Raw genomic sequence first — 27,595 nt, forward strand, 5'->3', positions numbered from 1 at the left:
CACAACTTAGAGGTGAACTTCATTGGGAGCCAAACTTTAGAAGTTTGAACAGAAAAAAATACACAGCAAGCTACAAGTCTCCCTGAAGAGCTTTGTTCGGTCTCTGTCAGGTTTTCTCCATTAAACTCTCAACATGCATGTGTTCCTGTGACCACACAACACTGTGGAGTTTCTTAACCTTTTTCCAGTTGTGACTCCTTTTGTGCTAAGAAATGGTTTTGTTTGTTTGTTTGTTTGGTGTGTGTGTGTGTGTGTGTGTGTGTGTGTGTTGTTTGTTTTAATGAGACAGGTTCACACCATGTAACTCTGGCTGGTCTGAAACTCAGTATGTAGACCAGACTGACCTTGTATTCACAAAGATCTGCCTGTCTCTGCCTCTTAGTACAGCGATTAAAGGGCATGAATCACCACACACCACTGTCAGAAAAACATTTATGTATTACTCAACATATAGTATATAAATTAGAGACACAAATCAAACATTTGCTGACAATAAATCATAGATAACTTTAAAATAAGCATGTAAAGTAAGAGGTGCTAGAAAAATATGTTCACCATGAAAGGAATAAATAATTTATATAGCACCTTGATGCCAGTTATATATATTTATACCATTTATTAAATATAAAAGCAATTTGCATACGAATGAGGTAGATATTATTGTTTATTTTTATAAACAATAATTTATAAACAATTAATCTTGGCTGCATATTTGATAGAGCAAAATTCTAAGTATCTGCAAGGTTTTTCAATTAACTGGTAATTTGATTTGATAATTATCATTGATAACACATTCCACATAAGTACAAAATGCTAAAGCATGTTTAGGGCCTATCTTAGGGTCACTATTGCTGTAATGAAACACCATGAGCAAAAGCAACCTTGGAAGGAAAGGGTTTAATTTACTCATAGTTCCATACAACAGCTCATCATTAAAAGCAGTGAGGGCAGGAACTCAAGCAGGGGAGGAACCTGGAGGCAGGAGCTGATGCAGAGACTCTAGAGGAGTATTGCTTTTTGCCTTGCTCCTCATGACTTGATTAATCTGCTTTCTTATAGAACCTAGGACCACTAGCCCAGGGGTGCCACCACCCACACTGGACTTGGCACTCTCCTATCAATCACTAAATTAAGGAAAACAGCCACAGGCTTGCCTACAGCCTGATCTTGAGTAATTTTTTAACTGAGGTTCCCTCTCGTCGCTTGACTGTACCGTGTCAAGTTGGCATAAAACCAGCCAGCACAGAACTTGCTTGTTACTGGAAGTTCTCTCAATCTCAAGCCAAATTTTATTTGACTTTTGTCTTTTTTTAATGAACTTTAAACTAGACATTCAAACAGCAATTTTTAAAATCAAGCATTCCAACATATACAATGCAAAAATGCATTACTTTGGTACTTAAATTTTCAGGACTAACAGTAGGAAATGAATAAGCATCTTTGTTTCTTGTAATTAAATCATACCTACACTAAGAATTCTGTCATGAATAACACAATCTTCGCAACCTAATCCAAGATGTCTCTGGCATCATTTACATGATGCAAAGGACAAAGGCCCCAAACACTGTACTTAAACTCTCCTTGAGCACACCAACACTCCCTTTCTGGCGCTTTCTCCATTCAATCTATTCTTAAAAATTAGAGAGTACAGTTGCATCATTTGTACTAAGAAATTGTCTGGTTGGTGCTCAAAGCATGAGCATCCAAAAGTTCTTGGAGCTATCAATGATCTAAACCTGGAGCGAGATTGTCATAAACAGTTACTTATGAGAAGTCCCCATCTACACAATAATGCCATGGAGCATTTCTGGGCTTAACTAAATATTGAAAGGATCAAGCTTCACTGTGGGGATCAGGACCCAGCTTCTTATTAACACAGCAGATGTCTTAATGGGGTCATTCAGTTCCAGACGGATCAGGTCAGATACAGGAGGTCAGCTCAACCTTAATCAAGCACACACAGAACTGAGAGAAGCTAACTGTAAAAAACTGGCATAAGAAATACCATATATTCAGCAACACAAAGGCATGAGAGAAAAAAGAAATATTATATATCTTTGTAAAATATTTAAATGTCTTAGAATATATACATACATATACACATACATATGTATACATACATACATATTAAACCTTGTCATCCTTAAATTATTCTCAAACATTTTCTAAAACATAAATCACAAAGTATGTTTATACACCTTACCATTAAAATGAATGTAATTTTAGTGTTTTTATTAAGATTCTACACAATACGTAAAAATGTCAGGACACACATAAAATCCCTTTTTTATTGTTTACTTAGTTGTCCCAATGTTATTAAAAAATATCAATAAAACAGATCATAAAACCAAATGAGTATAAAATTTAATCCATTTGGATAGTCTGGTAGGGAGCAATTATGACTCAAGCTCTTAATAAACATAGTAACCCATATCTTTTTACTTAGATAACGGAAATACAGATCACTAAATGATAGAAATAGTTCACTTCATACTACATAATTCTGCGATTTTTGCTTTTTTCATTAAAGTTGCTGAATTTCCTTAATTTCTTAAAGGAAATATAAATGATTTTAATATAGTCAAAATACACTATTTTTAAGAAAATTTAAAGTCTATATGGGGAAAGCAAAACTGTTTTTCCGCAACATTGGTTGTGCTATTAATCTGCTAATGGGAATTACTTTTAAAAGTTGTGGTATTATAGAAATCGTATCAATTTTATCGGCTAAAGAAAAGTTGACTTCAACTCCTGGATAAATATAATGTCCAGCACGCTGCCTAACTCCTCATACACTGGGGTCAACTGCATCATATAAGTGAAAGCAATCCATTTCCTGTTATAAAAGCACAATATACCTGACCTTGAACCATATTGTGAACTCTGACAAAATGTTCCTTGTTAACTGACAAGACAATTACCTCCCCTAGGAAAAGGCTAAGGTTGTTAGATCAAGAAATTATCAACAAATGCTGTAAGTAAAGTCTAGAATCAAAAAAAAATTAACAGGGAAACACGGTTCTTTGCTTCTTTCCATCTTCCCTTCAGATTTTCATCATTAATCAGCCTTAATAATCTAATTAATCACTAATTAACCTTAGCCTGATTTCAACCATTTGAAACACGGACATTGTGAACCACACACATATCGAGTTGTGTGGAAGGATTTCCCTAATGTTGACTTGAGTCTTACCCCAACTTCCTCATTCACAACTAGCAAATCATATATCATAAGGTCTCTTAAAGTAAAACATTTGATGTCGTTAGGGAGATTTGTATTGAAGTCATGCCCTGTCCAGATCCTCTTTGCTTAATAGCTGTGAAATAGGACCCACATCAGAAGATTACTCTATCGGCCTATATTGGTTCTATGCTATCCGTGACAAACCTGACCTGACCTCATCTGATAGATTTTTACTTCTCAATGTGTAAGACCCACGTTACAGAGTCATTAAAGAGAAAGAAGAGACTGCAGTTTCAGTGAGATTATTTTCCCATTTTCTTTCTACAGATTACTAATGCATTCCGAGAATCAGATTTAAAAAGTGAGTTTATCAGAACACATGTTGTCAAACTCAGGTAAGTGAAAGTGTAACAAAAACCATATTTGCAAAGATGCAGCTTAGTATGCCTGACTTCTGTTCGCACTGCGGTTATTAAATGGCATGTTCTTGTATTTGTTATAATAAGATGAAAATAAAAATAATAAGAAGTGGGCCAGCTTAAAAGATGAAGTAAAATGCTGTATTTATTTTGTTATTGTACAAATAACAATATCGCCACATTCTTAATGGGTGCAAGAAAAGCTGGTGTGAGGTGACAGTCATAGGACCATGCTACTGTACAGATCCTCTGGATATCATAAAGCAGCCTACATACAGTACCTCCTTGAGTTGCAAAACACTTGGGATGTATTCATCCAAGATCAGCCAGCTCACATCCTCTCCAGCATAAGTTGCATCAGTGTTTTTGATTTTGGCTATTCTTATAGGTGTAAGATGGAATCTCAGAGTTGTTTTGATTTGTATTTCTCTGATGGCTAAGGATGTTGAGCATTTCATTAAGTGTCTTTTAGCCATTTTAGATTCCTCTGTTGAGAGTTCTCTGAACCCCATATTTTAAATTGGATTATTTGTTCTTTTAATGACCAATTTCTTGAGTTCTTTGTATATTTTGGAGATCAGACCTCTGTCTGATGTGGGGTTAGTGAAGATCTTTTCCCAATCTGTAGGATGTCGTTTTGTCTTGTTGACCATGTCCTTTGCTTTAAAGAAACTTTTCAGTTTCAGGAGGTCCCATTTATTAATTGTTTCTCTCAGTGTCTGTGCTACTGGGATTATATTTAGGAAGTGTCTCCTGTGCCAATGCATTCAAGTGTACTTCCCACTTTCTCTTCTATAAGGTTCAGTGTGACTGGCTTTATGTTGAGGTCTTTGATCCAATTTGGACTTAAAATTTGTGCATGGTAATAGATATGGATCTATTTTCATTCTTCTACATGTTGATATCCAGTTATGCCAGAACCATTTGTTAATTATGCTTTCTTTTTTTCATTTGATTTTTTTTTTTGCTTCTTTGTCAAAAATCAGGTATTCTTAGGTATGTGGATTGATATCTGGGTCTTTGACTCGGTTCCATTGGTCCTCCTGTCTGTTTTTATGCCAATATACCAGGCTGTTTTCAGTACTGTGGCTCTGTAGTAGAGTTTGATGTCAGGGTTTTTGATGCCTCCAGAAGTTCCATTATTATACAGGATTGTTTTGGCTATCCTGAGTTTTTTTGCTTTTCCGTATGAAATTGAGTACTGTTATTTTTGAGTTCTGTGAAGAATTTTTCTGTGATTTTGATGGGCATTGCATTGAATCTGTAGATTGCTTTTGGTAAGATTGTCATTGTACTATGTTACTTCTGCCTACCCAAAAGCATGGGAGATCTTTTCACTTTCTGGTGTCTTCTTCAATTTCTTTCTTCAAAGATTTAATGTTCTTGCCATACAAGTCTTCCACTTGTTTGCTTAGAGTTACTCCAAGATATGAAACACCATAACCAAACACAACCTGGGTAGAAAAGGGTTTATGTGGCTTATACTTCCATATCACCGTTCATCACCGAGGGAAGTCGGGACAGGAACTCAAACTGAGCTGGAACTTGGAGGGAGGAGCTGATGCAGAGTCCATGGAGTGGTGCTGCTTACTAGCTTGCTCCTCATGCCTTGCTCAGCCTGATTCCTTCTTGAACCTGGGACTCCCAGCTAATGGTGCTAACACCTGCACTGGGTTAGGTCCTCCCACATCAATGACTAATTTAGAAAGTATCCTACAGCCTGATCTTATTATTTGTTTGTTTGTTTGTTTGTTTTCCTGAGACATGGTTTCTCTGTGAAGCCCTGGCTTGCCTGGAACTCACTCTGTAGCCTAGGCTGGCCTCGAACTCACCGAGATCCGCCCCCACCCCGGCCTCCCAAGTGCTGGGATTAAAGGCATATGCCACCCCTACTCAGCTCTACAGCCTGATTTTATGGAAGCATTTTTTAATCAAGATCCCCTCCTGATTGATAACTATAGCTTGTGACAAATTGACATAAAACTAGAAAGAACACAAGCCAAGACCAGATGTTGGAGGTGGCCCATAATGTTAATTATTTGTAAGTGAGGGCTCAATGAAACCATCAAACTGGATCATTCCATGGGTAGAAAGAAATGTTTTTTTTTTGGAGGGGGATAAGATCAAATTGCTATCTAGGGGATGGAGAACAACACTTGTCAGGAAAGCAATCCAATTTTAGTCAGTGATAGTCAGTGGGGTGGGAGTCTTGGAGCTGGTAGAACTTGTTTGAGAACTGGATGCCTTAGCCCACAGTGGTTGATCTTAGAGGTAGACAAAGGAGGTAGTGGTTTTCATAATAAACATAGACCAGCCTTACAGAATTCCTTAGTAATTCTGAATCTAGGCTTCTGTTTACTAATAACAATCCTTCTGTTTACCCAGTCAGAGACACTCAGTTTAGGTCATTGCCACCAACACTACTATTTGAAGGCCCACTTTCAACCTAACATTGTTGATATGAAATAAAGTAGAATTTATCTAGGTTTTGATATCAAGTTCATTGTGAAAAATGAGTCCCTGTGGTCAATAAAAAGAAAAATAAAATCTTAATATATGCCTATAAATTTGTTGTTGTGGTCAGATGAATGCATCTGTGAGTAAAACATCAGTTTTACTCACATAAATTTGAAAACTCATCAACTTTTAAGTTAGTTTAAGACAATAAATATTTATCTCAACTTGGTAAGTCTAATAACAGGTAATGGTTATTATGGTGCACCTTAGTGTTTTCCATGCATTCTTTCCAAAAGTTCTTTATCAATTTATGCATATAATCTCCACAGAAAACCATTTAAATCAGTAAGATTTCTGGGCATAGTGTATTAAGAAACTTAAATAGTTTATGAAAAGTCACATGGTGGTAGCATTCTGGTTTCAAAATGCTATGCTGTATGGTGATTATGGTGGGCTGTGTTAAAACCAAATTTCAGAGATAGCATTGTGAGATATCATTAAGTGTGCCTGTTATGCAAATGTGTTCCCAAATGAATTCTTTTAAGATGGTCTCATCAAGAGCATATAAACAGCACAAAGGTATTGAAGGTGTCTGTTTCTTTTGACTTTCAGGAAAGAAGGGAATGGTGTGATCGCAGATGCTGTCATGAAATTTCGATCTAGTAAACGTGCCAATAAAAAAACCATGAAAAGCAGAATCCAATCTGTGCTACGAATACTGAATAACTCTGGAAACTTGGAAATAGCCCCTTCAAATGAGATAACATGCAAGTATCATTTCTATGCCTTTTCGTTTTAATATAGGTTACAAATTTACTCATTCAAATTCACATATTAATTAAATGAGAATCTTACCTCATTATTTGTAATTGAACCACCAAAACTGTACTACAATTCTAAATATAATATATAGTTCTCTAACACAAACAGTCTAAAATTTTTCTCTTTTACTAGTCATAAATATTTTGAAGATTTGATTTTCTTCCTAAATACAATAATTTCAACATAGGAAGAGATCTATGTTGTATTGTCCACACAAGGGCAATGTATTTTAACTTGTTCTACCATGCCTTTTTCTATTGTTTTGAGCCTTGTATAGAATGACACAGCATGATAAAAAAAAAATCATTTTCTTTCTAAAATTGATTACAAAAGTTAAGATGGTTCCGATAGGGGTGAATTTTAGAGGTTGGAATTTAAAAGGATTTATGTTCTCAGTTTTATCTTTGTGAAATGGGAATATAATTCAGGACTGATATCTCAAATTTGCATAAGAATAATGAGAAAATGATTCTTTAGATTTATAAAATTTATTATGACAAAATTTGCAAATAAGTAAAAATGCTTAAAATATATTTGAATTGACATGTTGTAACATGAGGAGTGGGTTGCTTGTTGGGGTTTCTGTCCTGCCCAGTTCTCACAGCCGGTAGGTCCCAAAGAATCACATAGAAGTCTACATAAGTTATAAAACTGATTGGCCCAGTAGCTCAGGCTTCGTATTAGCTCATTTAACTTATATTACCATTATTCTAGTTAGCCACATGGCTCAGTACCTTTTTCAGTGGGGTAGGTCACATCTTGCTTCTTTGGTGTCTGAACAGGACTGTGGGAAGAGCTTCCTTCTTCCCAGAATATGCCTGTTCTCATTGCCCCGCCTCTACTTCCTGTCTGGTTGTCCCACCTATACTTCCTGCCTGGCTATTGGCCAATCAGCATTTACTTAAAACATAATTGACAGAATGCAGAATTGTCCCCCACTAACATGTAGTCACTAGACCTATACACAGGGTACTGCGACATTTCAATACCTATGCACTACATAAAGATTAAATCAGAGAAACCGGCTTAGCCATCAATTCAGACATTCAACAGTTCTTTGCTTGGGGGACAGTTAAAGTCTTCTCTGGTAAGTATTTTAAAATATTCATTCATAGTTGTCAATCATAGTTCATGACAGCAGTAGAACATGAAAAGCGATCCTTCCTATCCATCCTTACTTGCCATCCCGTTGTCTGTCCTCTCTCCATTCTTCCCTCCTAGATCCCCTTTACAGGGGGAGATAAAAACTAGCCTACTCCATACCTCTTTAAGTTCAGTGTTTTAGTTTTCACATGAAAATGAGAACATGCATTATTTGTTATCTTGAGCCTGACTTATTAGTCACAATGTCTTCCTGTTTTATGTTGTTTCAAATGACAGCATTCTGCTGTTTTATTGCTATGTAATATTCCACTGGCCTTATATACCACTTTTCTCTGCATACTTGTAAATTACTGATGGGTATTGTGTGGCTAGATTTTTCTCCACTCGACACAAACTAGGGTTATCTGAGAGGGGGGAAGTCAACTGAGAAAATGCTTTTATAATATTAGCCTGTAGGCAAGTCTTTGGGTCATTTTCTATCTTTAGGAATGATATGAGAGGGCCCAGTTGTTTGGGTCAGTACCACCAGGCAAGTGGTCCTGGAGTGTATTTTAAAAAAATTGAGCAATTTAGATGAGCCAGTCAGTAAGCAGCACTCCTGCATGGTCTCTACTTCAGTTCCTGCCTCCAGGTTCCTGCCTTAACTTCCTGCCCTGACTTCTCCCAGTGATGGATTGTGATCTGGTGTTGTAAGCCAAAACAAACCTTACACACACACACACACACACACACACACACACACACACACACAGCATGTCACTCTTGATTATGGTGTTTCATCACAGCAATAGAAACCTAATTAACACAAAAATTGATATCAGGCTCATTTCTGTGATAGACGAGATTGGTTTTGGGCAAATTGTGTAAGGACTTTGTCACTTTAGGCTAGAAAAGCCATTGAGTGTTCAGAGCATAATAATCTATTATGGGAACTCACAGGATAATACTGAGATTGAAACAGAGGTCAATGGCACGGCTTGTGAAATTTTAAAGGGAGGTTTATGAGACACTTATAGACTCTGTTGGGGCCATTCAATGTTTTGAATTAAAAATCTGTAGCTCTAGTTAGCTGCAGCTGAAGGATTAGCTGTGATTAACAAAAGACCAGGATCGTTAAGGGGAAATTTTCTGGCAAATGTTTCCTCAGGGTCATCACACAGAAACTGTGGTCCTGAGGAGCCTTAGGTTACAGCTGGTTCTGGCCGCTGAACTTGGTAAGAAATAAGAGTTTCCTAGGTCATACTGGCTTTGAAGATAAAGAGATCATGAAGAACATGATCATGAGGTCTGAAGCAGTGAGAGGCCAGCAGAGGTCACTGGTAGAGGCGCGGTCTCAGTTGCAGCAGAAATTCCAGGATTAAAGGGATTATGCAGAGAACTTTAGGCTTGGCATCATGCAGTCCTCAAAGAGAGCCCAGGAAAGGCTACTGGTATGGGTACAACCCAGTTGCAAGAGGACCAAGCATTTTGTAGATGCCAGTACCATGAGGTGATTACCAAGAACAAAAGTAGATATGGCGTAAAGCTGGCAAGAGTCTACTGAGGGGACAGAGCTTGAACTGCCAAACCCTTTGGGGAAAGGATCATGGGTGAGTTCCAGATGTCTGACACTGAGGTATGTACTGTAGGACTTTTGTTCTGCTTTGATTTGATAGTGTCTATGCTCTGGTTATTCCCTCTTGGAATAAGGAAGTATTATTTTGATTATATAGAACACACAGTTATAAGACCTTTGATACTTTGAGAAACTTTGCAATTTTAAAGTGACACTGTATATTTTAAAGAGACTAAACTTTTAAAGTTTTTAAACTTTAAAGGCTGTGGGACTTTTTAAAAACTTAAATGCTTTATATTGTGATCACTCACAAACCAGTCTAAGTAAGCAAATATTACCTCTTCTCCTACACATTACGGTATACTTCCAAAGTACTTCCTGGGTACTTGTTATATATTTGGCAGTGTGCTGGGTAATTTTGCAAATGAATCAATAGCAGTTTCTACCTCCCTGAGACTCATAGCAAGCTGAAACAAAAAACTAGTCTAACTGTTAGATAACAGACTTGACAATCAAGAGAAGATATACAAAGTCAGGACACAGTTTAGAAGAGAGCATTTCCATTGTACATATAAGACCCTTGCTTGTTTTGCAAAACATGAAAAAAAATGAAGAAGCAAGAGAAAGAATCCATCAGGTCAAGCCTATCCAATAAATACAGCAACTTATACAGGTATCCAGAAAAGAGACTAGAGGACAGATAGACTCAAACATGAGAAGGATCTCCATATCCTAAGATGTGGAGAGAAGAAGCTTTACCTGATGGTGGGGGCGGGGAGCAAGAACTCTAACAGAATACTTCGACAGAACAATGAAACAAGAAGCTTATGGATATCCCCATAGGTTTCTTTACTGACAACATTTAGGAAACATTGATAGATAAGGGCTCAGGTCAAAGAGTCAATATGTTGGCAGTTAGGATTCAAACTCAAGTCTGTTTTGTTCAAAGAAGGCAGAAAAGTGATCAGATGTCTTTGTTTTTCCTACTTCCAACAGGATGACTTGGCCTAGATGCTTACAAAAGCCAAGGAAATGCACAAACTTGGAGATGGGGACTGTGCTTTCATTTTCCGACTGCCCAGACCCAAATAATCACAGGAAAACGTTATTAGTTACAATATTGTTTGACCAAAGTCTTAGGCATATTCCTAGCTAGCTTTCACATCTTAAATTAACCCATTTATATTATTTTATATTTTACCACGAGGTTCGTGATTTGTTACCTCACATCTTGCTTCTTGGGCAGCTACATGGCAACTCCTCAACTCCTCCTACTTTCTTTGTATATCTCTGTTCAGATTTCCTGCCTGGCTTTACTCTACTAAGCCATTGACCAAAACAGATTAATTCATCAACCAATAAAAGCAACGCATATACAGAAGAACATTGTATATCACAAACTTTATGAAACCGGGAATAATTTTGGCATAAACTATTTTTAAAGACTATGAAAACCTATCTTATGAAGCTTGATTTCATATTATTAAAAATAAGATTGATAGCCCACTAAAAATTTTCAAGACCAGCAAGAATATTTTCATACACTTTTCAGAAAGTATAAGCCCAATAAAGTAACAACAGAATCAATCTGAAGGTATGATAACTGTACGAATGTCAAACAATGAAAGTATGGAGTAGCAAAGAAGATGAGGCTTGTTAAAAGGAATGAGTATGAGAAAAGGGAAATTTTAGACCATTTTTAACTTCCAGCAGGTATGGCATTTTTTACTAAATGAAGAAACATAAGTAGCAAATTTCAGATAAAATGTGTTGTTCATACTGAGATGACTATAAGACCTGCCTTGGGAAACTGTTCTGAATTCAGACCTGGAAGTAGAGCACCCAAGCTGTCACTACCCAGTGCTGACATTGTTGTCTTGCCTGGCACTCCCAACAACCCAGCATGCAGCACCTGTAGTAACCTACTGACTATTGCACAACACACATCTTACAACCTGGAGCACAGGTGTTATGTCACCTTCCACTCAGAATGTCTTTTCCTTCTTGTCTTCGTGGGCCATTCCTTAGGGTTTCGAAGTACAGGGCAAATGTTATGCCCTTCGTGATCACATCTTTGACTCGTCCTGTATCGTTACTCTTTCCTTCACTTTATTTTTCATGTGTAATGATTTCTTGGTTAGTATCAATCTGTAAATAATGTGTTGAGGGAGCCTCTGTTTTATTAACTCCTGAAGAAACAGCGCACACTATAGCATCAGTAAAGTAATACATGCATATTCCAATGACTATTCACAGGTGCATTTGAAAAATGAATGATTCCCTTCTAAGTGATATCACACTGAATCTTAACGACTGCTTAAGCCTTTCTGTTGCCAAGAGTAATGAGCGACTTTGGAGCAGGAAAGTCTGTATTTCCTGAAAGATGTAAGCAGGAACTTCCAACAGTTTGTGTGCAACCAACTAGGATGAGGTTGCAAGGAGAGCTTTCTGGGGCACATGACTCAGAGGTTCTTTCCAAAGGCTTGAGGTGGAGCCTGGGAATCTGAATTTCAGCAAACCCTCCCAGTGACTGAGTTTCTGGTTTCCCTGGCACTGAGCTTCATGAAACCAAGGTGAAATGGTTTTCAGCTTATATTTTGTTTATCTTACTCTCGCTCTTTCTTGTTTAACACTAGCACTCACTGACCAGGATACAGAAAATTTTTTGACTCAAGGTAAGTTTCTCAGTTATTTTGTAGTTATAGAATTATAAGGATCTTAATTTCAAGTCTTTTGAGCTCTTTGCCAAAGTCTTATCTGTGAAGTGCCTTTATTAAGAGTTCACTCTAGGGATCTTGTAGAAAGCAGTCACTGCTCTTCACAGTGGCTGATGAATGAGGGTTTTAGTAATTTCTCCTTCTTCTAGAAAAAGAAAATAGAACTACAGTGGAGTATAATCCACTTGGCACCCAACACCAAGCTCCAGGCAACTTTCTTGGCAGTTCTGGGAAGCTTTGTTCCTGTGGTTCTAAAGCAGTGTTTCTGTAGACTTGTAAATTATGGTTGATGACAACATTCATGTAGCTTTTTTGAACCACCAGAGTGCCTTGCTTTGTTGTGGATTTGGGTTAATCATAAGGTAATAAATTGTGAAAATATTTTAAGTTTGAAGCCTTTAACTTGAAGGGAAAGTCATGTTCCAATGTCACTTGATATATACTTTTAGGCTAAAAGGACAGGCATAAAATTCCTAGAAACATAAAACTTATGTCTCAGATCAACAAAGGTAGTTAGAAATTAGTCCCCTGTACTTGGATTTCTGGTTTATTTTAGATACTTAAAGAGATTTTAGAAGGTACTTCACTCTAATATATTTTTCAATTCAGTTCTGTGTTTAATTTACAATTATTTTGAATAAACCTGTAATAAAATAATTCACCAAAGAATTTATTTGGAGAAGGCAGGAAAAGAACCCATACCCAAGTATATTCTTAATAAAAGTCTAATCCTCTTTTATTGGAGAATCTGTAAGAAAACAATTGCTTTGGATTAGCAACCTATGAACAACCCATCAATAGATATGTTTATTAATGATATACATCTATTATTGCTAATAAACATTAGACTAAATACAAGAAGAGATATAACATTTTGGGTTGAGAAGAACTGAGCAAATTAACCCACCCCAGTCCATTTCACCTCTGTCATTGAAATGTTTGTAGGTTTCTTAAGATATTTAAATAAAGTTATATTATATTTTTAAGTTACATTTTTATTGATTGTCCATATGAACATGCTATGAAAAGACTATAAGAGGGAGTCAATTTTCTCCTTCCATTATATGGGTCCCAGAAATCAAACTTACATTGTCAGCCTTGGAGGCGGGCTCTTTTACCAGCTGAGTGATCTCATCACTCTTAAACCTAATTCTAGAAATCAGAATCTTCTGTCACATTCAATTCCTTTCAAAGGTCCTCTTACTTATACACAGCCAGGTAAGGAGAACCAGAACTCCCATGGTGAACTGCAATGCCCAGGAGAAGGTTTCTGGATGCAATGGTTTTACTCCAACTTCACAATGTACATGCGTCTCTTCTCAAAACAACAGTTTCTGACTTGTTAGATGGTGTGGAACTGAAAGTCAGTATTCCCAACAAGGTTCCTGGAGTAATCATTTAATAAGGCCACAGGTCATATTTTGAGTAGCTAGAAAAAGGAAACCTTATAGGAGTTTGGGGCCTACGGAGGCATATCCAGTACTGACCTGTTAGCCCACACTTATGAAGTATCCCAAACCATGATGAAGTTGCTCCAGAATTAGATGGCCTTATTCAATTTACTTCAGAACTGTGTTCTGTAACGCAGTTCATAAACATGCCTGTCCCTTAAAAATATAACATATTGAACCAGATATACAGTAACACATCTATAATCCCAGCACTTGGGGTGTAGACTTGGGATGATCAGTAGTTCAAACTCTTTCTCAGCTCTAACTAGAGTTTGGAGGTAGCCTGGGCTATATGAGGCCCTGCTCAAATAAAAATAAATGGTCATGCATTTGGAATATCCAGCACGTATTAGGAAAAGGGTGGGGAAATCGTCAATGACGAAGAATCGCTGCAGTAATTTTCTGAATGGGAAGAAGCATCACCGGGCCAGGAAGTTAATCCTTTTTTCTTGTCAGAATGTGGAGCCCGCCCGGACCTCATCACACTGTCTGAAGAGAGAATCATTGGGGGCACTCTAGCCGACACAGGCGACTGGCCCTGGCAAGTCAGTCTCCAGCTCAATAATGTCCACCATTGCGGAGGTGCCCTGATCAGTAACTCGTGGGTCCTGACCGCAGCTCACTGCTTCAGAAGGTGAGTCCACAGCTCTCTTCCATCTGGGAGTAATGGAAAGACAGTTACATGAAGACTCCACCCACTACCCCTAGGACTAAACATAATTGGATTGACACCTAAATAATTCAATGGAAACTATTTCTGAGTCATTTCTTTTTCATTTGTGGAAGTATAATTGTCTTTTCTCCTTTGGCATAGTGATTTGCTAATAGTTCTTTTTTCCAAATGACAGTTCTATAACACAGCAAAGAAAATAAGAATCACACACTAGAGTGCTTGGTTTAAATTCTTATAAAAGTTCATAGAATTTACATAATTTCACTCTGTTTTCTTATTGGAGTAACAATACTAAGTGCTAGTGTTCCTGGTAGGTCTGGTTAAGCTATTGTTTTTTAAAAATAAATGTTACATTGCTGTGGTCCAGGCTGGAGAGATGGTTTGTTGGTTAATAGCACTTGCTGAGCTTTCAGAGAATTCGGGTTCAGTTCTTCGCCCCCATATGGTGGCTGTAGTTCCACAGCATCAACACCCTTTTCTGAGCTCTGCAGGCACCAGACATACATGTGGGTGCACATACATACATTCAGGCAAAGCATATACATCAGGTTAAATAAGTAAGATAATTTTTAAGTTTTGTTGTAAATGATTTTCACATTAAACTACATAAGCTAATTAGTAGACTGATGTTGGCCTAGAGACTAGAAAATCCCATTAGTTTGGTTTCACAAAACGGATCCAATGCCTATATGGAACACAATACTCTGCTTCATAGAAGCACCAAGTACAACCACAGCAGTACTCCTGCTTGAGAGCGGTTATGTTAGGCCATTTCCACTTGGGAGTGAGCAGACTATTACACCATTTCACTAGTGTGACGGCTGCAGAGCAACTGTGCAAACATTCTGTCGGTGCAAGCTGAAGCTCACACTGCTCCTAAGAAAGTGATTTCTTCTGTGTTCAACATGAAAGCTTCTAGTTTCAGGCATATATTGGTACTGGATATCCAAAACTTGAAAAACTTGAGGAAACTAAACTAAAAGAGAAAATCATCCAGAAAAGTCAACTCAGGTGTTCCCCTAACCATATCCATTCTTTTCTCAGTCTTTTTCAATTAGTAAAATACAGCATCCTTATCGTACACAACAATCCACTCTCAAATCAGTCCAAACTTGTTTCCAAAAGGATGTATCTTAAGCTTTGGGCTCGCAGCTTTTTTTCTCCTCTAACTCTTTTTACATTTCCCCGTCTATGAAACTTCTCAAGTTGCTGGGTTTTTTTTTTCCCTAAAATGCTATCATTTCCAAATCCCCATTTGTTCAGACTGAAATGCTTTTGGATAGTCACAATTCCAAAGAGACAGATGGTACTGAGAACTGAAAGCACTGTCTTTTATCACATTTGTTGTTTTTTACTAGTCCATTAATTAGATGAAGAGGATTAAACATGAACACAACTTGCACACAGTTTCTGAACAAAGATTCTAGAAAACCTCTCTTCTTTCTGTGGCTGTTTTATAACTCAATGTTGGTGAATAAATTTGAAAGTTGCTTGAGAGATCGCCCTCAAATCATACGATTCGGGTTTAAATAGGCATACATGCTGCTGCATTTCAGCTAACACAGGGAACTAAATTCATAAAACCAATTCAATAATCAATGTCACATGAAATGCCCAACAGTAAGACTGACACTCTTGGCTTTCAGCCACACCCACAGTGTGGAAACCAAAAGTGTAAGTCTGGACTTAGCAGACTTTGGTGTAATCGGGGATGCACTAGAAACAATATTAGAGCTGTATTCTCTTGGAACCTAGGTATCAAAAACCAAGGAAAGTATGTCACCATCTTGAATGGTGTAATCACAAGTATCAACAATGAATGCTAAAGCCATGCAGGAAATGTATTTTCATTTTGCCACCACAAACCTACTCTCCACCTTGTGGAACCGCCAGAGCTGAGAAGCTATATGGACCATGTCCTGATACCCTCTGTACTGATCTGAGCATCACCAAGAACCATGAGCAGGCACTTGTTAAGGGATAACCACCCTTACATCCAGGTACAGAGACATGATGAGGCTCTATTGAAAATTACTCTATTATCACCTCCTCATGGTATTTTCTTACTTTTCATGCCAATTTTTCTTTTACTTTTCTCAGTAATCTTTGTTGTTTCTGATAGTATATTTGTCTCTTCCACCAGAGTATTGAACTCATAAAGGATAGAAATCATAATTATTTAGTGTTTTGTTTCCAGAGATTTTTCTCACACAAACTAGACAGCCATGGCTTGCTAAACTATGAGTGGAGAGAACTGTAACTGTTCTAAGTGACAGTTTACTTTATTCCTAATGCCATGCTTGACATATTTTTCTTACTTCATTAGTACTTCACGGTCAATCACACCTTATACATAAACTAGGGAATGAGACACCAAGTTGGCATAATTATGATACTGATTTGTGTCAGAGATAATATTTACATGTAAATGCTTATATTTAAGTTTTTCTTTACAATTTGTAACTGGGGTGCATTCATGTGTAATCAAGAAATTTGTATATACATAATTTTGAAATTTTGTATTAACTCCACTATCTGAAAACTCTTAAATAATAATTTAATTGAATTTTGCATCTATTTAATCTGAGGAGTAATAATATTAAGTTAAACAACTTTCAAAGTTGGAAGCACTTATTGTCATCAGTATGCAAAAGACCTTTTTTAAGTTATATTTTTTCTTTTCCCATTCTTGGATCCCACTTTTAACTCAATAGACTTACTGGAACTAATGCATTTGAATATTTCTAAATATTCACAACCTGTTAAACTTGTAGGTACTTTTGTGACTATGTGCTTTTAATTTATGACAACAGCAGATTATAAAGTTCTGTATTGTTCTTTATGGTTTTTACGTAATCATGGGAATTCCCTTTTGTTGAAGCCACTGTCGTTCATAAATTCACCATAATCAGTCATCACATTTACCCCATCTCATTAGGTTGCTGTAATTTCCCATTGCCATAAAGAACACATACCCTAGACATACACAAGAACATACACACAAAGGAATACTATCAATAAATCTTTAGAAATTTTTCTGGTATGTGCCCAAAAGTAGATATGCAACTTGACAAATATACCACAGAGCTTTCCAAATATTTACTTTGACCAGAAATACAAGAAATCCAAATTTCTGCTTAGTCAACACTTGGTAAAGTGCTCTTGTTTAATTTTTACCTTTCGTATTAATATACATTCTGTAATCACTGCTATAATTTCTACTGCTCAATAGTCAGTATTTTTAAGCATCTCTTCTTACATCTCCCTATTTAATGGCATGTTTCTGGTTTTGTTTTTAGCTACTCTAATCCTCTACAATGGACTGCCACCTTTGGTGTTTCTACAGTACTTCCTAACTTAAGAGTGAGAGTAAGAGCTATCAGAGTCCATAACAATTACAGACCCACAACTCGTGATAATGATATTGCAGTTATACAACTTGAAAGACCCATCACCTTTACCAGAAATATCCATAGCGTGTGTCTCCCAGCTGCGACCCAGAGAATCATACCTGGTTCTGTTGCCTATGTTACAGGCTGGGGATCTCTCACTTATGGAGGTAAGTGTCTCTGGAAAACGAAACAGCTTAATGACATCTTGTCTGTTATTTGTTACTATGGAAAATTGTTTTCGAGTTTTGACACAGGGTCTCACTTTAATCCAGGCTGGCTTGGAATTCATTATGTAGCGCAAGCTGGCCTCAAATTCATAATCCTCTGCTTCAGTCACCCCCACCCCCAAATGATGTGAATAAGGGCTTGTACCCCTACGTCCAGCTTTGATGTGGAAACAGCCTGAGGACAACCACTACTCCAGAACCGTCTATATCTGGTCATCCCTGACTCTAGCTACAACTGCTGTCCCAGGGCTGTAAAACAAGAAATGTCCTTAGAAACCATAGGGATTTCTAGACAGAGAATTTTTTTATTGATTTTATTGAGCTCTACATTTTTCTCTGCTCCCCTCCCTGCCTCTCCCTCCCCTTCAACCCTCCCTCAAGGTCCCCATGCTTTCAATTTACTCAGGAGATCCTGTCTTTTTCTACTTCCCATGTAGATTAGATCTATGTCAGTCTCTCTTAGTGTCCTCATTGTTGTCTAAGTTCTCTGGGATTGTGTTTTGTAGGCTGGTTTTCTTTGCTTTTTGTTGTAGAAGGAGCTGCCGTAGGCTGCGTTCCTGCCACCCAGCTCCCACCGCCTGGCTAGCTTATGCCCCAAAATAACAACACACAAATTGTATTTATTTAAACACTGCCTGGCCCATTATATCTAGCCTCTTCTTGGCTAACTCTCATACCTTGCTTAACCCATATTTAGTAATCTGTGTAGCACCATGAGGTGATGTCTTACCAGGAAGATTCTAGTGTACATCCATCTTGGGCTGGAGCTTCATCGCGTCTGACCCAGAGAGGAGGGGCATGGCGACTGCCTCACTTCCTCCCAGCATTCTGTTCTGTCTAGTCCACCTACCTAATTTTATGACCTATCAGGCCAAGCAGTTTTCTTTATTAACCAATGAAACAACAGATTGACAAATGACCTTCCCACATCAGCTTTGTGACCAATTTCTTCAGTTCTTTGTATATTCTGGAGATCAGTCTTCTACCTGGTGTGGGAATTTCTGTAACAGGAATATGTGAAAGAAAGGGATACAGAAACCTAATAGAGACCTCAAAGTTAGTGCAAGACTACCCAAGACCAAGTTTTCAGCACAAAAGAGATTTATTTGTCCCAGAGAAACCGATGGCATGGATAATGGACAGAGACAGGAGATAGAAAATGACAGAGAAGGGGAAGGGAACAAGGGAGAGGGGAGGAAAGAAACAACAGAGAGGGTGAATGGGGTATTTCTCCCAAAGGAACTGCCTCTGCATAGAGAGGAGACAGATGTGACCCAGAGGCAAATGGCTGTAAAACGAGAAACCCAGTGCTAGGATGAGCTGGTTAATTTTGATTGGGCATTTTAATTATAGTGACATAAAGGGGGTTTGATTGTTGGACTTCAATACTTTAATAACTGGACCTTTGTAGTCAGTCTCAGAAGAAGGAATGGCCAAATAAGGGTAAGGACCTTGGGGGCTAGTTTTAGGAATGTAACTTAACAGTTTTTAGCAAGATAGAGGGGATGAAGGAGAACAGCAAAGCCTGTTAGAACCATATTTGCCATGCGTAGGCTTACTAGAGCCCCTTCAATAAGTTCCTTATTAATATAGAAAGTCTTTGATTTTCTGTGAAGAAAAGGAGACTTAAAATAATAATGACCTGGAGACTTTAACACCCCTTAAAGTACTGCCTTTAATTTTCTCTGGGATGAAATGAATCCTGCAGCCACAGCAAGGAACACCACATAGAGATAAACATTGATCACACTTATTTATTGCATAAATAATGTTGAAATTTAAATAAGCACAATCTGAAAGAACAATTGGGGCCAAAAAAATAATAACACAATCTAGTAGGAAGTGGAAGAGAAACATCAGCAATTTCTTTGGGCTATTACAGCCATGGTAGTGATTATCCCTCTAGGGACTAATAATTGTCTCGGAAAGCATTTCATTGTGTTCTTTAATGTAATAGTTAAATTTTATACCAGCCACAGAAAACAGACAGCGCTCTGCTGAGAGAGCATTAATATCACAGATTAGTCCTTTAAGGCCAGACCACTTTCTCTTTTGCTGCTAAATGTTCACTGATGTACAGTTTTCTAATCCCAAATCCATCTATAAACAATTTAAACAGTGCAAGTCAATTTCAACATAAGTTGTTGGGTTGGTTTTATCGATGTTTTTTGGGGGCGGGTTCTCATGGTGGCTCAGGTTGACACTAAATTTACTACGAAACTAGAGCTGATTTTGAACTCCTGATTTTTCTATATTTACTTTTGAAATGTTGGGATTACAGGCATGTGTCACCACATTCAGCAATTTACTGGTTAACTCTAAGAACATAAAGGAAAACAGATCACAAACTCATAAAGAAAAAGAAAAGACGCTTGTCTCCCTAAAGTAGTTATCCTTTCTCTCCTACAAGAATCTTTGCGCAGAGGAAACTCTTTATGTGCATCTTTTGGTGCCTCCCTTTTAAAATAGATAATGTTTTGAGCATTTTTTCATTCTCAAATTCAGCACAGAGTCATTAGTCCATATTTTCTGAAGACTGTTTCATTTCTGTTTTTATACTAAACAGGCAACACAGTCACAGATCTACGGCAAGGACAAGTCAGAATAATAAGTAACGAAGTATGCAATGAACCATCTGGTTACGGTGGAAGCGTCTTGCCTGGAATGCTCTGTGCTGGGGTGCCTTCGGGTTCAGTGGATGCATGCCAGGTATTATCAATGTCATCATCGAGAAGTTTATAGGCATTTTCAAGCATGTTACTCTGTCACCGGCATAAAGATAACAACAATTGCCACACACAACTCTGAATCTCAAAAAATGTATGTCCTTAATTATAAATGAAAAACATCTTTTCTGAATCTCATCTGTAATGAAAATATTAAATTTCAATTGCTATGAATGTTCAAGCCAATATTATACAACATGGTTGATACAATTAAAGATAAAGTATAAACTACGTCAAAGTTGCTAGAGATTAAACTTTTCTGTTTTTATCACAAGGAGCTAAGTTACGGTTTTGAATTGTAGAAATATTAGCTAGAACTATTTTCTATCCTACAAATATATATAATGACCAATTCATAATAAAATAATCAGTTACTAAGTTTATAAATAATTACTAAGTTTTAACATACCATTTTATTTGTAAACACTCTTCAGTCTCAGTCCAATTAATAAAAATACCATAGTATGCATCCACCAAAAATATATCAATTTTGAAGTACTTTAAAGAAAGTAGCTTAGTTAATTGAGCCATAAGAGGTCCTAAATTATATAATAATAGAAAAGAAAAAGAATGAAAAGGGGAGGGGGAAGAAAAAGAAAAGGAAGAAGAGAGAAAATAGGGAAAACAAAAAGAAAAGAAAGGAAAAGAACTTTGTCTCTAGCCTGTAAAACTTTAAATTAAATACCCCAAAACAAACAGTATGTGTACAATTTTCTTCATTAGTGGTTAGTATAAAATTTAATATTAAAATTTTAATGAAATTAATGAAACTTAAGACAAAGGATTCCATTCCCTTGTCTGATACTAAGCCAATATAATCACAGGAGCAAATAGTTAAACATTATAAATATTCAAGTGTCTTCAGGTGTGGAGCCCTTGCCCACCTTCCACAAAGACAAATTGTCAAGTTTCATAAAGTCTTCTATAGAACTTAGCAGTCAGAGAGTAACCCAACTTGACAATTTCAGATCTACTGAATATTGGTGACAACAGCTTAAGGGGATAGCGTATTAAAATGTTCTTTTCAGGATCCCTCTCTCATGCAAACTCTGCCCTTCATGGCAGGAAGCTTAATGACGTCACTATCATGAAAATTTTCCTTGTTTTATATTGGCCTCACTGATTGTTACTTGAAACTAACACAGAGATTTTCTGTCTCAAAAATATAATAAATAAATAATATTTTACCAAGAAGTTTATAATATCAATTTCCTACATTCATTCAAAAATACATCTTTTCATTTATTTCTGTGTGACATTCCTTGCGTTAATGCAACTAGACCATCCCTGCACTTATCAGGTTTAGAACCAAGAATGCAAGTTCAATCCAGGCAGTGGTGGTGCACACCTTTAATCCCAGCACTTGGGAGGCAGAGGCAGGCCGATCCCCTTGAGTTCCAGGACAGCCTGGTCTATAGAGCTAGTTCCAGGACAGGCTCCAAAGCTACAGAGAAACCCTGTCTTGAAACAAACAAACAAACAAACAAAAGAATTCAAGTTCAAGCATCTGCCACTAGGCAGTAAAACTAACTAGGTACAATAAAAGTTACATGGCACTCATAGGTAGCTTTTGCTTATACATAGTAGATAAATTATAATTCAGAAAAATTTGTCAGTATATGAAAAATAGTATCAAAAACATAACAAGGAAATCCTGAGGACTGGTCAAATGGAGCATGAAGCATCATCCAAAGGAATGAGGTACCAGCCAGCTTCATGCAGTACTTGTCAAGCAAGTTGGTGATTCACACGCTGACCTTTCTCTCTGTCTAAACCATTAATTAAATAGGTATGGAAAACCTAACTACTAAGAGCAGTCAAATGAGTAGCTAACTTTTCTAGACATACGTTTGGTGGTAAAAGCTGGGTTTTATTAGTACTGACTATACACCAAGCTCTTCCCACAGTACTTTGTGTGTTAAGCTTACTTAAACTCATAAAAACATCATTTATTGATAAGAGAATTGTAGTGCAGAGATGTTAAAGAGCTTACTGGAGTTCACAGAGCTAACAGGTGAAGGACTCAAACTCAGGCTTTCTAGCTCCAGAATTCACAGAATTAACTGATAATATAGTATCTTTTAAATGTATCTCCCTAATTAGATTATTGCGTGTATAAGTGTTTAGGCAGTTGGTTATTGCCATTGGCTGATAAATATGTCATAAGAAATGCTTTAGTTACTGTCGTACAAATTTTTTGCCAATTATTCACTAAAGAATAATAGTGGATGAGTTACTATGCATCAAGCATCTCACTGGGTAGTAAAGAAAGGGCAGTAAGTGACAAATCTATAAGCTCATTCTCTCAAAAACTATTTCACTGGCATCTCCTATGGACTAGACACCTAGGTTGCACCTGTGTCAAGAACAAGGATGCTCCCTTCCCCGGTGGACTTTGCAACAGCACTGCTCACACAGATATTGGTCAAGTATCAAAAAGCACGGAATGCTAACTCAAGGAGAGCTGACCAGTGGGACTAATCAAGCCTTCATAAAATATTGAAGAAGCAGGAGCATAGATACCACAGAGTATGAGGTCACAGTAAGAAGCTAATGGAGCCCCAAGATGGAAGTACAAAGGAAAGCACAGGGTCATAGAAGGCTTCCTAGGGTGAAAGACTGAGATGGAGAGGAAGCCACCAGGAAGAAAGACTAGCTAATGAGCTCTACAACTTCTCAGCCTTGCTTGTATACTTGAAGGATTTCAGGATTGTTTTCATGGCTTATTGTCTCTCAGAAAGACATATAGGCTCGTAAATGACTAAGACTTCATCTACTGCCATAGAAATAAACTGCAGATTCCAGGGTTGCTTTTCCACTTAAGTAATCAATTGTTTTGTTTCCTTCAGGGTGATTCTGGTGGCCCACTAGTACAAGAAGACTCACGGCGGCTTTGGTTTGTTGTGGGGATTGTGAGCTGGGGCTATCAGTGTGGCCAGCCAAATAAGCCAGGAGTGTATACTCGAGTGACAACCTACCGCGACTGGATTCGTCAGCAAACTGGAATCTAGTGCAGCATAAGCAACCATGCTGTGAAGTATGCATGCAATTGTGTCTGACTCAGATGACATAACTGAGCTTTTTAACTGCAAAGGAAACTGGAAATGTTTCATCTTAACATAAAATGTGCCTTAACCAACAGTATTTAATATTTCTTTGTCAGTATGGCTTTTTACATTGTATTGTATCATAGCTACGTAAGAGAAGAAATATGTTAAACTAGTTATAGGGTTAATAATTTTGTTATAGGCATGGTAAGTTTTAGTAGTGAGAAATTAGGTACAAGGAGGAAGAGTCGGGAGTGCTCTCTGATGTCTCAATGAAGCTGGTAATACAAAGAGTGTGGGTTACGCAAAGGAAGTCAGAGCTGTATGAGGATAGAAAAACAGTATCTATTTAGAATGTATAAATAGTTAATATTTTCTAGAAAAAGTAGTACTAGCATTAAATTTTGAAGACATTGTACAAAGATTGTAAAACTTGAAGCTAGCCCAAATATTTGACAAGATCACATTCTTATACAAAACCCCCAGGATGTTTTTGGGTATTGATCATCAGAGCAAAAATGTTGTTTTCAAGTGAAACCAACAGACTTACAAGTAGTTTTCATGGTAAATTTTAATTTGAAGTGTTTTATCTACATAGAGGAGAGAACATATCTCCTCCATAGAGAAGCTGAGAAAATGAATCCACACAGCCTTCTCAGCTATCTTTGAACCACAAAACTTGTTGGGAAGAAATTCCTACCACCAACTTCCTACCTTCGTCAGTAATTTTTAGAGTAACCTGATAACAAATTAAAAGTTAATGATGAAGGAGAGGTGAAGAGCTGGTTGCCAAAGGCAAAGACTAAAGCGCTTAATGTCAATAAGTCTGTTCTGGAGAGAGAAGGATGTCAGATTCACAGTCTCTCTGTGTGTTTATCTCTCAGTCTGTCTCTCTCTCACACACACATACACAGTCACTCACACACACAACCACTATCACCAGGGAGTACAAATTAAATAGAATCAATTAAAATCTAATGCCACAGCAATCTATATAACATGATTCACAAATGATCCAAGTTTTTATTGGCTCTCAGTAGAGCTAAAGCTTGGTTGGGCATGATCACGTGTGTCTCACTTCTTCCTTCTAAAAGTTAACTCCTTCCACCTGGAGAAAGACGTTCAAGGCAACACAATGAAAACATTTCGCTCTTTCTAAAGTAAATGTTTAGGTCTGGATTAAAGCAAATTATTTGACAGAAAAGGATTTGAAAATGTAACCAACTCTTAGAAAGGTGTAGACACAAATCTTTGACACATTGTATTTCAAATAAGTTCGTTTATAATCTTTTCTGTCTAATTATTTATGGAAGTTATGATTGCTGAAGGATGATCCAGAACAATTTATTTTAATTGGTTGTCTAATAAGTGAACTTGCAGCCGGACTCTAAAGGCTGGGTGTGTTCTGCCACCTATAATCAAGCTCTATAACTGAGACAGCGTCCAGCTTGACACTCCCTTGCTGTATCCTGTGAAGACAGCATTAAACTGGTCATTTAGAGCAAGCCTCAAGGGGAGGGTGTCTGTGCATGAGTGTACGTGATATTTGTATGTGAGTGCACACATGTCATCACATAACAGATATGCTTGTGTTTATTCATACATTAGAAGCTACATCAAAGATAACATTTATTTTGCAGAAAATAGAACAAATTGGTTGATTGCTAAAATGTTATAAATCTAAATATGTATTTCATATGAAGAGATATTTTAAAACCAAAGGAACATGTGCAGGCTGGTTTAGAAAGTTCCCCTCTCTTCTCTCTCTCTCTCTCTCTCTCTCTCTCTCTCTCTCTCTCTCTCTCTCTCTCTCTCTCTTAGTTATGGATAGATTTCACATTTACAGAGACCTGAAGGACTTCATGAAACTAAATGTGAACATTTACAGAGGCATGGTAATTTATAAAGTCTTGTAGATTTAAAAATTCTTATTGAATACAAAATGAAATTTCTCAAAATCATAACTAAGCTTCAGAATTATTAATGCTAAGAAAAATCCAGTTTAATATATACTTTCATATGTATTAACCAACTTTAACAATAAAAAGTGAGTATTTGACTATTTGATATTCAAACAGGTTAAAATCATGATCACTAATGAAAAGATAATCTAAGAAAGCTTAGAGTAAACAATTAACTATAAAGTAGGTTTATTTTAAATCTCAATTTCACAGTGTAACTTGTTCAGTTATAAGTGTATTAAACCCCATTTCTGTTTCCCACCATCTCTCGGAAGCAGGAATGAAACAAAATGACTCCTTGCTCTTAAGACACTCAAGCAATAAAGGCATGCATGTTGTGTAATATAATCTAACTAACAAAGTAACGAATAGCACAATTATTTTAAAAATAACAAAATAATAAAGAAGATCATAGATCTAGTAGAAAACTTTAATTATTTTATAGTAAAATGAAAGATAAATCTTTTGGAGCACCACTACGCCATGAGTGATGGTAATCACTCTCTGGACTGGGAAAGGGGACCTGGTAACATTGCAGAATGTAAGTCCACCTGAAATCTCAAGGTCCAAATCAGGAGCAGAAGGAGAGAGAGCACGAGCAAGGAACTCAGGACTGCGAGGGGTGCACCACACACTGAGACAATGGGGATGTTCTATCGGGAACTCACCAAGGCCAGCTGGCCTGGGTCTGAAAAAGAATGGGAGAAAACCGGACTTGCTGAACATAGCAGACAATGAGGACTACTGGGAACTCAAGAACAGTGGCAATGAGTTTTTGATCCTACTGCACGTACTGGCTTTGTGGGAGCCTAGGCAGTTTGGATGCTCACCTTACTAGACCTGGATGGAGGTGGGTGGTCCTTGGACTTCCCACAGGGCAGGGAACCCTGATTGCTCTTCGGATGGACAAGGGAGGAGGACTTGATTGGGGGAGGGGGAGGGAAATGGGAGGCAGTGGCGGGGAGGAGGCAGAAATCTTTAATAAATAAATCAATTAATTAATTAAATTAATAAATTAATTAATTAAAAAAAGAATGTAAGTCCACATCTGGAACCAGTTCTAACCTTTACTCTTCACTTCCCTTTTTCCTCATTTGCTAAGCATGCAACTAGTTTTAGGAACATCTCTATAATTAAAAAAAATGCTAAGTATTGAGGGCATTTATATGTGTGTTTTTTTCTAGTGAACCACAACAAAACAAAAACAAATCATCTATGAAATGAAACCAATCAAAATTATGATTAAATGGTACACATCTTGTGGGAGTAACCAACCAATATCTGACGAGATTGAACCCATTCCCAACACTACTTGGATAGCCAAGAAACTGAGACTAGACAGCACAGAGATTCGGGGGAAAAGCAAATACTACTGTTCTGCAAAAGAATCATAACAATTAAATGGTTTCTAATGGCATCAAGAACACACAGCAATTGGAAAAACATAGGTACCGAAAGTTGGTGCACCTAATTTCATAGAATAAATACAAAGGAACCAATAGATGCAAGTATGTTCAGAGTAGATAATATCAGTGTCTAGTTGTTATTAATTTACAAATCAACCAGACAAAATGTCCAAAAGTAAAGTGAAGAGTTAAATTGCACCATGTTCAAATACATTTATAAGACATCTATAAGCATATTCCATACAACAGCTGCTGAATGCACATTCTTCTCACCCACTTATAGAACTTTTCTGAGATTATATTTTAGGGCATACTAAATGTAAAAATACCCAAATAATTTACTGTCATTTTACCTAATGAAAGCAAAAATGTAGGAGTCAATTGCAAGAGAAAACTCAAAAATTTTGCAATTATGTAAATATTGAAAAATAAAGCATTTTTAAAATGTGTGTGT

At 37.1% G+C, this 27,595-nt stretch overlaps 1 protein-coding gene across 1 annotated transcript in view; it reads left to right on the forward strand.

Moving 5' to 3' along the window:
• The window catches only part of Tmprss11d (transmembrane serine protease 11D), a 54,856-nt gene extending 29,249 nt beyond the window's left edge, over positions 1-25,607 (forward strand). Inside the window, exons 4-10 of the mRNA XM_075943405.1 lie at positions 3,512-3,579; positions 6,673-6,827; positions 12,178-12,216; positions 14,166-14,343; positions 17,682-17,941; positions 20,568-20,710; positions 23,577-25,607. Coding sequence (XP_075799520.1) covers positions 3,512-3,579; positions 6,673-6,827; positions 12,178-12,216; positions 14,166-14,343; positions 17,682-17,941; positions 20,568-20,710; positions 23,577-23,738 — 1,005 coding nt within the window. The 3' untranslated portion in view covers positions 23,739-25,607. The remainder of the gene's footprint in view (positions 1-3,511; positions 3,580-6,672; positions 6,828-12,177; positions 12,217-14,165; positions 14,344-17,681; positions 17,942-20,567; positions 20,711-23,576) is intronic.
• The last annotated feature ends 1,988 nt before the right edge of the window (positions 25,608-27,595 follow it).

Source organism: Microtus pennsylvanicus, chromosome 12 (genome assembly GCF_037038515.1).
Source record: "Microtus pennsylvanicus isolate mMicPen1 chromosome 12, mMicPen1.hap1, whole genome shotgun sequence".
In the NCBI taxonomy this organism is placed as follows: domain Eukaryota; kingdom Metazoa; phylum Chordata; class Mammalia; order Rodentia; family Cricetidae; genus Microtus; species Microtus pennsylvanicus.